General features: G+C 52.6%; 1 protein-coding gene across 1 annotated transcript in view; it reads right to left on the bottom strand.

Annotated features, from left to right (window-relative positions):
* XXYLT1 (xyloside xylosyltransferase 1) overlaps positions 1-12,287 on the bottom strand; it is a 162,705-nt gene that overhangs the window by 126,435 nt on the left and 23,983 nt on the right. Inside the window, exon 2 of the mRNA XM_021692526.1 lies at positions 7,349-7,496. Within this exon, the coding sequence (XP_021548201.1) occupies positions 7,349-7,496 (148 nt within the window). The remainder of the gene's footprint in view (positions 1-7,348; positions 7,497-12,287) is intronic.

Below are 12,287 nucleotides of genomic sequence, written 5' to 3'. Positions count from 1 at the left end.
CCCAAAGCCCCAGGCACAGGGCTAGGTCCCCTCCCAAAGCCCCAGGCACAGGGCTAGGTACCCCCTAAAGTGCCAGCAGAGGGCTAGGGGCAGAGCTGGCCCTCAACTTTTGGTTGACTGACTCACGGGCAAACAGAAGCTTCCACAAATGCAAACCCTCCCACACCGTCTCAGAGGCTTGGTCTGAATGGTAAGCCTGGAAGCATGAGCAACAGAGCTGGACCAGCCTCTAGCCCAAGCCGGGGAGGTATAGGGGTGCCCTCGTGCACACAGGAGTTGGAAGAGCGGACTGTGGACAGCACTGGCTGGGAGGCGGGGAGCCCCGGTCCTGTCCTTGCTCAGGCAGGCACTGTGATCCTGGAAAGTCTCTCCCCCTCTCTGTGCCTCAATTCCCTTATCTGAAAAACGGGGTCATAGTGTCCCCTTACAGGTGGACACGAGCATCCTTTCTAAAGATGAGAGGTTGCAACTGATAGGTGCTTTGTCCCTAGACAGGTGGAGACACTCTCTTCCTCATCTCAAATGCCCCCTCCTCAGGGTGTCCTGAACAGAGCCAGGCAGAGCGACCAGTCCCCACACCCCACCGAAGACCCCACCCGACCCCTCCCAGGCGCACAGAGAAGTCTAGACATGGGTGCTGCCGGCACAACTCATGGCCAGCACCCACACGAATCCTGACCGTGGAGGTGCCAATCACCACCACAGGCTCAGTCAGGAGAGGCTTCGCTCCTCAACCCGCAGGGAGGCAAACCAACACAAAGATGACACAGACCCAAGTGAGCAGCTGCCCCACGCTCTGCCAGGGCCCAAGGTATATAAACCACCTATGTCATACGGAGCTGGTTTTGCCCAAAACTCATCAGTTAATCAACTGGAATTTTTTATGTCCCCCTCACCCCAACAGAAACCAGAGTAAAAAGGGTCAAGTGCCCAGGCTAGTCTATCGAAGCCGAGGGGAGGCACGGTATGGCTAAAGGCTAGCTCTATCGCCCAGGCCTGGGTTCCAGGGCCCAGGGACAAGAACATGGGGTCTAGGAGAAAAACAGAGTTTCTGTGACCTTTCCAGGGCTCAGACCTCACCAAGGCCTGAATCGGGTAGTTAGCCTCCCTCCTCCCAACTTCCTTCTGCCTGGACTCAGGGGTTTGTCAACATAAGCCTGAGCCTATCTCCAAAAGGCTGAGGAGTGCACTAGGCTCCAAAATACCCTTTCTTCTTTCCTTCCACCCTTCCCTCAACCTCATTTATTTACCCAACAAATATATTTTTCATCTCATTCCATTGGAGCATCTAACTCAATTCAATGTTCAGAGTAAAGCAATTAGATGGGGCTAATTCACACTAAAGTGCAAAGGACTGCCAGTCAAGTGGTACTGTGACAGGAATATCTGCATGATTTTGCAGGAGTTTACAACCCCCTAACTGGAGGTCCAAATGGAAGACTGTCTGTTCCTCCTACTCTCATAATACTACTTCCTCTTGTTCTGGACCCACTGAGCTGCTAAAAACTGCAAGTTAGGTCCTAACTGTCCTTACAGCAGCCAATGCAATGCCAGTGACCACCTCTGTGGCCCCTGGGCTCTCGTGCAAAGGCTGGGGATGCCTGCCAGGGCCCAGCTTCCACACGTGTACATATGCTTGGCACACACAGGTACACGTGCACACACACATTCACGGGTGCACTCCAGACTAGCTGCTGCTTGAGGCCGGGGAGTCCACCTGTGGGTCTCTTATAGCCCACCCATAATGCCCAGCCCAGCCAACACTCAGTAAGGGTAGGCAGCCGGACCCCACTATCTCCCACAGTGATCCACTCCCCATCTCAGGCACATCAGCCTTCCAGAAGCACAAGTCTGGTCAGGTTCTTCCATGTCAAAAACGCCCACAAAAGTTCTGTCTCCTGTGGACACAGGCCAGCCCCTCAGCCTGGTGTCCAAGCCTCCATGGCACATGCCAACCTCCTTCACCCATCTTCTTTCCCACTACTTTCCAACGTGGGCTCTGATATGGTCATCAAAACAGGCAGTGTGTCCTTTCCCAAATACACACCATAACTTCCCAACTGCCTCAACTGCTCACTACCCATTTCAAACAATGACCCCTCGCCCACCCTTCAAAGCCTACCTCAAGTACCACCTCCTCCATGAAGCCCTCGTCCTTTGTGCCAAATACCTGGGAGTCATCCTCTTGTGAAACTCTCAGCATTGGGTGGCTCTCCATTGTGGCTTTCTTTCTTTTTTTAAAGATTTTATTTATTTGAGAGAAAGAGAAAATGAGCAGTGGGGAGGGGCAGAGGGGGAGAGAGAGAGAGAGAGAATGAGCCGTGGGTGGAGGGCAGTGGGAGAGGGAGAAGCAGGCTCCCCGCCCAGCAGGGAGCCCGACGCGGGGCTCGATCCCACCACCTGGGATCATCACCTGAGCCGAAGGCAGACACTTAACCATCTGAGCCACCGAGGCGCCCCTCTCCCTTGTGGTTTTCTTGATGTCCCACCCTAACTGCCGGACCATGCCACCCACGCCTCTGCCATGAGCCTGCAAAGCAGCAAGCTGACAAACACCTCTGAGATGGCGGAGTGGCCAGCCCCGCACACACTAGACCCTTGGCAAAGGGTTGACCCCAGGACAGGAGAACCTTCCAAGAGAGACTCATGGGGCGTCTGGGCAGCCTTACCCACTGCTTACTGTCTGGGCAACTGTCCTCCCTGTGCAGGGAGAATGCCACAACCACGGACCGGGCATCGTGGCTCAGCCTCAGGGACGCCTGTTTTTATAGCCCTGTTGCTAAGCTGGAGCCAACAGCTCCTTGGAGCTGCGTGACACAGAAGAGGGAAGTCGGCAGTCCCTGAGGTGCTGTTCTTCGCTCCCTCCAACTCCAGTGGGGCAAAAAATGTTTTCTTTTCCATTGCATAAAGATGCTTCCAATGGTGACAAACCTAACACCACTAGGAGGAGGAGATAAAAGCCCCGTGGGTGTGAGTGGGGAGCACAGTGGCTGCATGTGGGTGGCAGGACCGGCCAGCCAACCACACCTGACCCTGCCAACATGCAACCAGAAGGAAAACAGGCTCTGACCAAAATCAGAGCCAGCACGTTTTGTGGGCAGGGCCCCTCAGTCCTCACTCTGCCGAGATGGTCTAGGTGGTGCTGCTCCAAGGGGGACAATCAGAGCAAAACACACGGGGTTGACCACACCCCACCAAGCCCAGCCAGGCCCTCTCCACAGGGCTGCAGTGAGAAGCCAAGACGAGGAAAGAGGAAACCAGGTTTTGCAAGCTTTGAGGGGCTACATGGGTGTGAGAGGCTGGCCCTGCGGGTCTGGCCATCAGAATGAGCATGGGACAGGTCACCAGAACCTGGCCCGGGAAGCCCAGCATGCCCTGTGACTCAGAGGAGTGCCCTGACCTCAGCTCCTTGCTTTCTGTCCTGTCGAAGGGGATGGGAACCATGCTGACCCTCGTATGGGACTGGCTGCCTGAGGTCCCCGAGAGGTCAGACAGCAGTGAGCAGAGAAAATTGTGCAGACCCTCCCATGTGCAGGCTGGTGACACGGGGGCAGGGGGCGGCGACATAGGATGGCTTTGTAAGGGTCACCTCTGGCCCAGTGACTCCAGCCATGGGGAGTTATCATAAGGAAATAATCCCAATTAGAGAAAATTATCTTTATGTATGTGGATATTAATCACAGTATAATTTATGATTGTAAAACACACACACACACACACACACACATGCACACACAAAGTGCCAGGTAGCTGAGAACAGGGAAATGATAAAGTGAACTGAGGTTCAACTGCTCAATGGAACCATTCAAAAATTTTTCAAAGATGAGGATCACACAGAAAATGGTGATGAATCCCATTAATGGAGAATGTCATGACACAGCTTTACTTGCACCATTTCTTCCATCCTTTGAGCTTAAATGTTCAAGTTCATATTCTGATATGCACAGAAAGACTGAGGATGTTTTAAATCTATGACATAACTCCTACTTCGCCTAAATTTTTAAAAAGCTGCATGCTGGGAAAATATTAGAAGATAATGAAGGAATTCGTGTTTAGGTAGTAGTAGAAGGATAACTTTTTTCTATTTTAATGTAGTTTTCAGATATTCTTTTATGAATGTTACTTTTAAAATAGAATAAGTAAAGAGGGTGCCAGGGTGGCTCAGTCAGTTAAGTGTCTGCCTTCGGCTCAGGTCACAATCTCAGGGTCCTGGGATCGAGCCCCCACATCAGGCTCCCTGCTCGGCAGAGAGCCTGCTTCTCCCTCTCCCTCTGCCCCTGCCCCTGCCTGTGTTCTCTCTCACTCTTGCTCACATTTGCTCTCCCTCTCACTCTCAAATCAATAAATAAAATCTTAAAATAAAATAAGATAGAATAAGTAAACATATCTTCAGGGTAGTTCAGGTACGTACGGAAGGGTGACCCCGCTGCTTGAGGAGGGGAGGGTGAGGACAGGCACCACACAGAGAACTAACTGGGATGCCTGGGGCAAGCACCAGACAGGACCTCCTGAGACGTAGCTCAGCAGAACATGAGCTGTTCTGACCCAGCCTTCCTGGGTGGGACCAAGGACTTGTGACCCACCCCACTCCCTTCTCCACTTTCCCAGAGGAAGAACTCTGTGAAAGAAACAAAATAACCAAAATAGCAAAAATGTACCAATTATACAAGAACAAAACCATCAACAAAGCACAAAACAACAGTAGTTTCTATGATTTAAAAAAAAAAAAAAAAAGGAATACCAAAAAGGCAGCAATAAATGGCCAGGGCAAACTCAAGGCAGCACTAAGGATGCTTGAAAACAAGGCATCCTTCCAAAAATTGCAGGACGTGCCAAAGGATCTGGCCAAGCGCCGGGCGGCAGCTAGACTGCTCAGCAGAGACGCCCAGACTCCACAGGAACTCCGGACTGCTCGTTTCATTTTAGAACTATCAGATTTTAGTAACTCCTAGTAACTCTCTTCATAGGAAGTGGACTCTGGGCTGCCGTAAAAGTGAATCTCTGGCAACACACTACCGTTTGCCTGAAGAACCCAAGAAAGGAATCGGTGTTTGGGCACCTCTCTCCTTCCCCACTGGACACGGGCCCCTCAGGAGCATGAACTGCACGTGGAGGGACACCGACATCTGATCTACTGCAAAGACAGTAAAGCCTCGTCCCTGCAGACGCTGCCCCCAGACAAGGCCAGGCTTCAGGGCAGGGCAAAGTCAGAGAGCAGAGGGGCGGCAGTCTGGGGGCCCCCTACGTCTCGTCGTGTGCCTGGTCCTCCCGGCGCTGTGAGGCACAGCTAGTTTCTGTGCTTTCATCACCCCCCAGGAGCTGTATTGCCCCTCGCTCTGGGAGCCCCGAAGCCTGGCCTGGCCGAGAGTTTAGCACATGCTGGGTGGTGACCTACCAGCTGATGAGGGAGGGGCGAGGAGAGGGAGGGAGGGAGAGAGAGGAAAGTTGGCCACGCCTCCTCCCAGATCTCCTGCTGGCCCTCGCCGGTCCTTCCCTCACAGCATTTTGCCGAGCCGATCACGCATGCAGGACCACAGGACCGGCCAGGCCCTAAAGGCCCCTCTCATCAAGATGTTTCAAATTAGTTTAATCATGGAATCCTCTGAGCAGACACAATCCTGCTCCAAAGCTTCATGTAGGCAGCAATCAGGATGGACTGCGGGGCAGGGGGCAGGGGTAGGAGAGAGGGGTAGGATAAAGGTAGAACCCCTCTTCCCTCAGCTCCCCAGGACCGCAGAAACCCACAGGGGGATTCCTGTAGGCCTGGACTCTTCCAAATACAAGCCAAAATAGCTCACTAGATGGGCTCCCTTCATTCTCTAGGTGGGGAAACTGAGGCCTAGAGAGGCAAAGTGGCTCAGCAAAGGCACGCAAGTGGCTGGTGGCAGGGCTGGGACTAGCACCATGTCTGTCTCCCTCTAGAATTCCGAACAGCGGAATTCTATCTTCCGCTGCATCTGCATTCCCCACGGCACCAGCACCGGTCCTACCCAGAGGGACCACTCGAGGCACACTGGAGGGGACAGAGGAGCTGCTGTTTAGAGAAGCAGGCCTCCAAGTCAGACTGACTGGGGCCCAAATCCTAGCCCTGCCACTTAAATGGCTGTCTAACCCTGGCCAAGTCCACTCCTCAGTCCCCCAGCTATGGTGGCGCAGGGCTGGCAGGAGGACTCGGTGAGCTCACAGAGCTGCACTGGCTACTGGGGAAGAATCGCAAATGCTAGCTCTTCCCCCACACCCTCCTCTCTCCTTCTGACCCCTCCCTGCTCAGCAAATCTCCCTGAGCCTTGCCTTCCAGCAAGAGAACATTCAGAGGCCTCCATGGTACAGGGACTTGCCTTGTGGAGACAAAGTCACAGCCACGGTGGGCGGGTCCAAATTTCCTGGGGCGTCCAGGGACACCACACTGCCAAGGGGAACCCAGCTTCAGTTCCCGGCTTACAGGCCCCTTCTAACGCCAGTGGCTCCTGACCCCCCCACTTCTGCTCCGCTGGGCTGGAACAGCAGGTATCCACCAAATGGCCTAGCTGTCCCCCGGGGCGATCAGGTCCTGCCTGGTCTGGCTGTTGGAAACCCAACCAGTCACAGTTCAGGTCATAGCTACCCCAAGACCCCAGAACTCCCCTCCACACCCCTAAGAGGCTCAGGTCATGGTTCATTCACCATGGCCAGAAACTGGGGGGCATATCCAGAGCTCCAGAATCAATCAAGGACCACTGGGAGGAAGAGAAGCCAGCAGCCTGGCACAGCCCACTAACAAGAACCCTCCAAGGGCTCTAACCCAAGGGTGACCAGACCCGCCGGCATTGCCGCACAAGCCCGACCTACCATAGACCAGACAATCAATCTCTTCTGCCCCAGAGGGGCCAAAGCCCAGAAAAGCCTCTGATTGACTGTGTGTCAAAGTTTCAGAAAACTGAGTTATAATTTGCACTTCTCATATGTGGATTGGATATTTTAAAGTCAGATAAGTACAGGTACAAACTAGAGAGAAGAGGATCACAGATTTGGATAGAGGATCCTCTAGCCCAACCTGCTACTTTACAGATGAGCAAACTGAGTCCCGGGGCGGGTAGGGAATGCGTGCAGGCACTGAGTCAGGCCCAGAGCCCAGATGCCCTGCTTGAGTCTGGGGATACCACACTGCACAACTTCCACTGTCCTCGTGAGTGGGGCCCAGCAGCTGTGCACCCCAGGGCCCTGCCCTTGAGTCTCTGTGCAGAAAGCTGTGACACAAAGGGCGTGGCTGGCCCCCTCACCCTGTCCCTCGTGTTTCAGTGGAGCTCTTCTCTCTGATTCAGGGCACCGGCAGCTTTGAACCAGGGCTACTGGCCCGCATCCAGGTTACCTTTGGGCATAATCTGATGCATGGCGACCGAGAGGAAGAAGATGGAGTCGCTGTAGTAGGTCCCTGAGCCAGCACTGAAGTGCTTCTGCATGGCCTCCACCACCGGGAAGAGCTTGTCCGTCAGCACGCCAACATCGTGGAAGACAACCTGCACAGGACACGAGGAAACCGCAGGAGTGAGCAGACCCGCTCGAGACAGCCAGCACACACGCTGCCCTTCCAGGGGCCACGAGCAGGGCGGCCCAGGTAAGAGTTATGAAAATGAGGAACCACAGGAAGCCAGCAGAGGCTTGGCCATGAGGACAGGGACACCACGTGTGAGGGTTGTGTAGGCATGCATGTCGGGGGCGTGCAGTGGAAGAGGAATGGGAGCCCTCCCCAGTCTGCTTTCTGCTTCTGAACCCCAAGCTGGGCCACCCGGAAACGGGAAGCCACGTGAAAATGTCTGGTCCTGAGATTCGGGACCCTCCTCGAGTCTGGGCGGCTGGTGGCAGCCCTGGCATTGCCGTGCCCAGCAACCGCTCTGTGTGTCCAATGCCCCACCTCCCCGTCCAACAGCGTGGACAGGGAGAGGACCCCCGGAACATGGCCCCGGAAAACACCGAGTGCCGCAGCCAACTTGTCCATCAATTCAACCAGCATTTCCTAAGGGCCCCAGACACTCTGGAGGTGCGGTGAGAGGTAGATGGAATAACCAGGCACCACTTCCTGCAAAACACGGGATCTAGAAAGGTCAGCAGCTACTGAACAGAGCTCTGCAAGTTATGAAACACTTTCATGCACTCCGATGCCCGTGACAACCTAGGACTTGGTGAGGCAGACGTCACTATTACAGCTCTATTATGATTACAGATTATTATCATTACAAATGAGAACGCAGATGCTCAAAGCGGTTACACTTGCCCAAGGTCACAAAGCTACTAAGTGGCAGGGCCAGCACTTGAACCCTGGTCTCTGGATTCCAAGTCCCGCGCTCTTCAGCTATAAATGCATCCTCTTTCTTAACAGCAACCACATCGGCATAAGCAGCAAACAGAATAGATTAGAGTACTAACAGGACCCTAAAGAGTTGGTTTTCCTTGGCTGACGTTATTCCAGATTATAAATTCATCCCACATGCAGCTACCAAATTACCATGCACTCTGCTCACATAGGTCTTGCACGTTTTCTCTGTTGCTCCGTGTGCCCCTCCCCCCCCGACATCTAGAACACTCCACTGCACACCAGAGGCACTCAGTAAATACAGTCCAGGCCAGAAGCCTGGACGTTCCTCCTCCTCCAGCCTCAGCCCTCACAAGAGGTCTGCTGATGACCCCTCCGACCTCCCTTTTACCCTGGCTGCTCACAGGGAAAACCTCACCCTGCCAGGCGGCCACATACTGCTCAGCCGCCACCATACGGACTCCAGGACACCAAGAGCGAGGGGAGAGGCCCGGCGACTCCCCTGACTGGCTTGTTTACCTGGTCAGGGGCTCTGCCAGGGGAGAAAAGACCGGTGAGGGCAGGGCCCCGAGGTTCTCAAGCAGGTGGGTGCCACCCTGTCATCTACCTCTGCCCTTTCCTCGCCCCGTCTCAGCGCATCCCCCGCCCGGCCTGCGCCTCCAGAACCTTCAGGCATCAGGTCGTTAGAAGAACCACCTCTCCCGGCCCAGCAGTGGGGGCCCACTGCCCTGTCCGCTTCTCCCGACTTTAGGTTCCGCTTTTGGCAGAAACCTGTTTTTGTCTTCACTCACTTAAGTGTTTGCTTTTCTCTTTACTTATGTTTCCGAAACACCATTACACTTAGATAAACTTTTATACTGTGTTAGCATCATTGTTCTTGTAACTCTTTGTCTTTTTCAAATGTATTCACATTTCTCTCCTAATGAGCTATTTTCCTTTATCCTTTCCCTGACTCCTTTTTTGATGTTTTCTTTTTCATGACTTCTCAACCAGTTCTCAACCGTGGCTATTCCCCAATACAGATGCCAAATTAGGCCTTTTACCTCCTACACCCCCAATGCTCCCCTCACTCCACCCCAGTGACTTCCTGGCTACATGAGCACCACAAACCCTAGGTTTCCCACCTCCTGCCCTGTCCCCTCCAAACCGGCCTCTGTTGTGCCTCTCGAATAACCAAGTACCCAACTTCCCTTCTCCCTCTCCTTGACTTCAAAACCTCCAATGGCTCACTGCCATTGGTCACAGTCCAAACTCCCCAGCAAGGCTTCAGAGACCCAGCACTAGTGACTGCCTATCCCTCGCACCCTCCCTCCTCTGGGGAGTGAGCAGAACTGAACCAGGCTTTCCCCACCCTGTCCTAGATCCTTGTATATTTGTACCTGCTCTTTGCACCATGGGGAACCCCTCCCAGCCCCCATGTGTCTGGTAAACTCCTATCCAGTCTCCCAGCCTGGCTCAGACACCAGCTCTAGCCTTGGCTCAGCGTCCCCCAATTCATCACATCCTCCTCGGCACCCTCCATCACCCGGACGGAGGCTCCGCTTCCCTGTCTGACTCCTCTATAAGCCTCTGGCGTTCACTGAGGCCAGATGCTATGGGTTCTCTGTGCCCCGTGCCCAGCCCCCGGCCACAGGACAGGCCACCACAGAGGTCTGTTGAACCAAATGAACTGACTTAGTAATGAAGTTACTAAACCAACCTGAGCCTCAAATACAGAAATGATAACACCTACCTCCTATGGTGCCTTTTAGGACCACCTGGGACAAGTAAAGAAAGCACCTAGTTCAGGGGCTGCCACGCTGCGATTATTCCTAAGTACTAGCATTCTGCCCCCATCCCCATCCTCAGTCCCCTGAATCCCCTCTCCTCGTAGATCAGTCTTCACTCATAAGCCAGCTTTTCCCTCTGAGCCTCATTACCCCTCCAAACCATGGCTGGAAGTAGGAATTTGATAAGAAGCTAGAAGCTGACAAGAGGGCTTTCTCAGAAATGGAAGCCTCTGTATTCATTAAAAAGGAAGACAGAGAATGGATATGTGCAACCAAACACACACACGTACACGCTCAGAACAGAGCCTACCGAAGCCGAGCTGAGGGAGACAGCTTTCAGCAGCCAGCTTATTCCCCTACCCGGGGCCCCAGCTCACCCCAAAGCTTCATGGGAGACAATTACATCCTATCAGCATTAATAGATTTATGAGGACAAACTGTACTCAGTACATTGTTCCAAATGCTGCACACTGAAGCACCCGCTCCAATGAATATTTCATTTAATAAATCTACTTAAAGATAAATTAGTATGTTCCATGGACACATAGCAAGAAGCAAAGCACAGACACTGCAAGTGTGAAACACAACACCCAGGCCTCCCAATGTCTAAAACCAGTTTGCAAACTGTGACCTTGCAAGGGCAGAATTGGAGTCAGGCACACCGGGAAGCCCCCAGCCCAGGGTCTGGTGCCCAGCAGGGGGCAGTGAGGCAAGAGAGATGGAAGGTGAAAAGTGGGGGGGGTGGGGGTTAGAGAAAAGGTCACCCCTCCCACCATTCCTCCCCCCTTTCAAATCCCCAACCTCAGAGGCTGCAGGAAGAATTACCATATAACCCAGAAAACCAGGAGGAATATAGAATGACTCCCATATCGAAGGCAACTGGCCAATGAGAAGATCAAAAACAATGGTTTGGTTTGCACCAACTTGACTATACAATTTTGGGAGACTTAGATTAAAAAGTCAAATCACTATTTGTAACTTCTATAAATTTATTTATATATAAATACTTAAAATTAAAATCCTATTAAAGTACTATTTTTCCCACACCCAGCTTACAAAATGATTTCTTTTTGAACTTCTCATGTGCATGCTCCACATTAGTGCCTTTAATCAACCCGAGTTGAGACATCCAGAGCCGTTTTCTGGAACACATCATCCTTGTCATCCATTTAAGATACAGCTTCTTGTGAATTTATGTAGGATGGTGTCATTGGAAATGGTATCCCAACCCATGAGAATCCACGTTCATATCATCAAGCCGTTGGTTTTTTTGTCAGCCTATAATTACATATTTGTAGCCACTTACTATCTTCCTTTTATTAGTGATCTTTAAAGGCTCACTTATATCAATATTCTACACTTGTAACTATGAAATTAAAACCCCAGGAATGATGACTAAATCTGTGTTAAATTTCTTCGCCTCTTTTTATTTTTAATTAATTCTGTCAAGTGACTTCTCGAAGCACTTAAATTCCAGTAATGACTGAGGTTGTTCCAGGCTAAGGTGTTCTCAAGCTGTACTTTGTGGTTCAAATAAAACATGTAGTTGAGAGAGCACTGAGTACAAGAGACTCTGGAAAGACTCAACTCTTTTGGAAAGGGCAAACTGGGGATGCGGGGAGAGGGGAAGCTTGCCTCCCATCCACCATGCACAGCACATTCTAGACAATTCCAATACGAGGAGACCCAAGCAACCAGAACGGCAGAGTCTGGTGCCAGGCGGGGGGAGAGGTCTTTGCCAGCCTGGCCCTGGGCTCGCGGGCACAGACAGGCCTGAGGAGCCAGGCCACAGCTCCCCTCAGCACTCACTGAGGACATAAAGCAATGCCAAGCCTTAGCTCAACTTGGTGGAGAAAACTCATTGATCACTTGGCATGCCCCACAGGGAGTCAGGTCACACCATGATCTGGGAGCCAAGAAACCAGGTGACAGGGGCTGGCTCTGCACACAGATGCCAGGTTCCCAGGAAACACCAAGGCAAGGTCTGCTTGAAGAACAGTGACTCCTCCAGCCACAGACACAGTGGCACAAGATGGCGACATCACGTCCCCACACTCAGCTAGAGACTGTCCCCAAAACTGCTGCTGGAGAGAAGAACGATAGCACAAAGCTAACATTCCTGGTGCACCTGCCACAGGCTAGAATCTATGTACTGCAGGAACAGCAAATGGGGTGCCCACTTGCCCCGAGGGGCGGCCTGGAACACTGGGTAGGAAGGCTTCTGCAGC

Source organism: Neomonachus schauinslandi, chromosome 1 (assembly GCF_002201575.2).
Source record: "Neomonachus schauinslandi chromosome 1, ASM220157v2, whole genome shotgun sequence".
Lineage (NCBI taxonomy): Eukaryota > Metazoa > Chordata > Mammalia > Carnivora > Phocidae > Neomonachus > Neomonachus schauinslandi.
The sequence above is the reverse complement of the archived record's forward strand: the minus strand, read 5'-3'. Positions and strand labels throughout refer to the sequence as shown.